This window comes from Emiliania huxleyi (assembly GCF_000372725.1).
Source record: "Emiliania huxleyi CCMP1516 chromosome Unknown EMIHUscaffold_16, whole genome shotgun sequence".
NCBI lineage: Eukaryota > Haptophyta > Isochrysidales > Noelaerhabdaceae > Emiliania > Emiliania huxleyi.
This window is the reverse complement of record NW_005200982.1, coordinates 379,137-380,172: the sequence shown is the minus strand read 5'-3', so window position 1 is coordinate 380,172 and position 1,036 is coordinate 379,137. Positions and strand designations below refer to the sequence as shown.

At 75.0% G+C, this 1,036-nt stretch overlaps 1 protein-coding gene across 1 annotated transcript; it reads left to right on the top strand.

Annotated features, from left to right (window-relative positions):
- Positions 1–200: 200 nt before the first annotated feature.
- Positions 201–503, top strand: EMIHUDRAFT_63423 (hypothetical protein; the record flags this gene model as incomplete). Its single annotated transcript, XM_005785522.1, has 1 exon — positions 201–503. A coding segment is annotated over one exon (303 nt), but the record flags the coding sequence as incomplete, so codon positions are not given.
- Positions 504–1,036: the final 533 nt, after the last annotated feature.

The following is a 1,036-nucleotide window of genomic DNA, read 5'->3' as shown; positions in this document are numbered from 1 at the left end:
GGAGCGGCGCGGTCGACCCGCTCGCGCTCGCTGCGGCACTGTGCGCGGGGGCGGGCGGCGGGGTCCTCGTCTTTTGCCCGACCAAGTCCGACTGCCTCTCTGTCGCGCGGGACCTGCGCGAGAGGCTGTGCGGCGGCGGAGACGGCGGCGGCGGCGGCGGCGGCGGCAGCCTGGCGGGATTGGGCGGGGAGGGCCGGGCGATGCCGGATCTTGACCTCGAGATCCACAAGTGCTGCCCCGACGGCATCCGGACTCCGAGGCTGGAGGCGCTGCTGCGGGACGGGTTTGCCGTCCACAACACGAGCCTGAGCGAGGGCGAGAGACAGCTGGTCGAGACGGCTTTCGGCGCCGGCCTGGTCCGCGTGCTCTGCGCCACATCGTCCCTCGCGGCCGGGGTCAACTTGCCGGTGCGGCGCGTCCTCTTCTGGAGCCTCAAGAAGGGCGTGTCCTCGATGACCGCCACCGACTTTCGCCAGATGGCTGGCCGCGCGGGCCGCACCGGAATGTGCGACGCGGGCGATGCGTTCGTGCTCACCGGCGGCGGAGCCCAGGGCGGCGTGCAGCCGTCGGTCGATGCGGCGGTGCAGCTGCTGGCCGAGCCCATCCCTCCCGTGACTTCACGGCTCCTCTCTCGCTCCGCCGCCGCACCCGCCGCACCCGCACTTGCTGCACCCGCACCCGCACCCGCACCCGATGCCGCCGCCTCCGCCGCCGCCTCCGCCGCCGCCTCCGCCGCCGCACTCGCCGCGGCCTCCGCCGCCGCTGCTGCTGGTGTTGGCGCCGGTGCCGATGTCAGCGCCGCCGTCAGCGCCGCCGTCAGTGTCGGCGCCAGCGGCGGCGCCGCTTCTTCCACGTCACCAGCCATCGCTCCCGAGAGTGCTCACGCCGCTTCACCACCCGCACCGCCACCGCCGCCACCACCCGCTCCCGCGACCGCTTTGTCCACCTCCGCCGCCCGCTCGGCGGCGGAGGGAAGTGGCGGCGGCAGCGAGGGCGATTGGGGCGGCAACGAGGTGCAACGGCTGCTGCTCGAGGC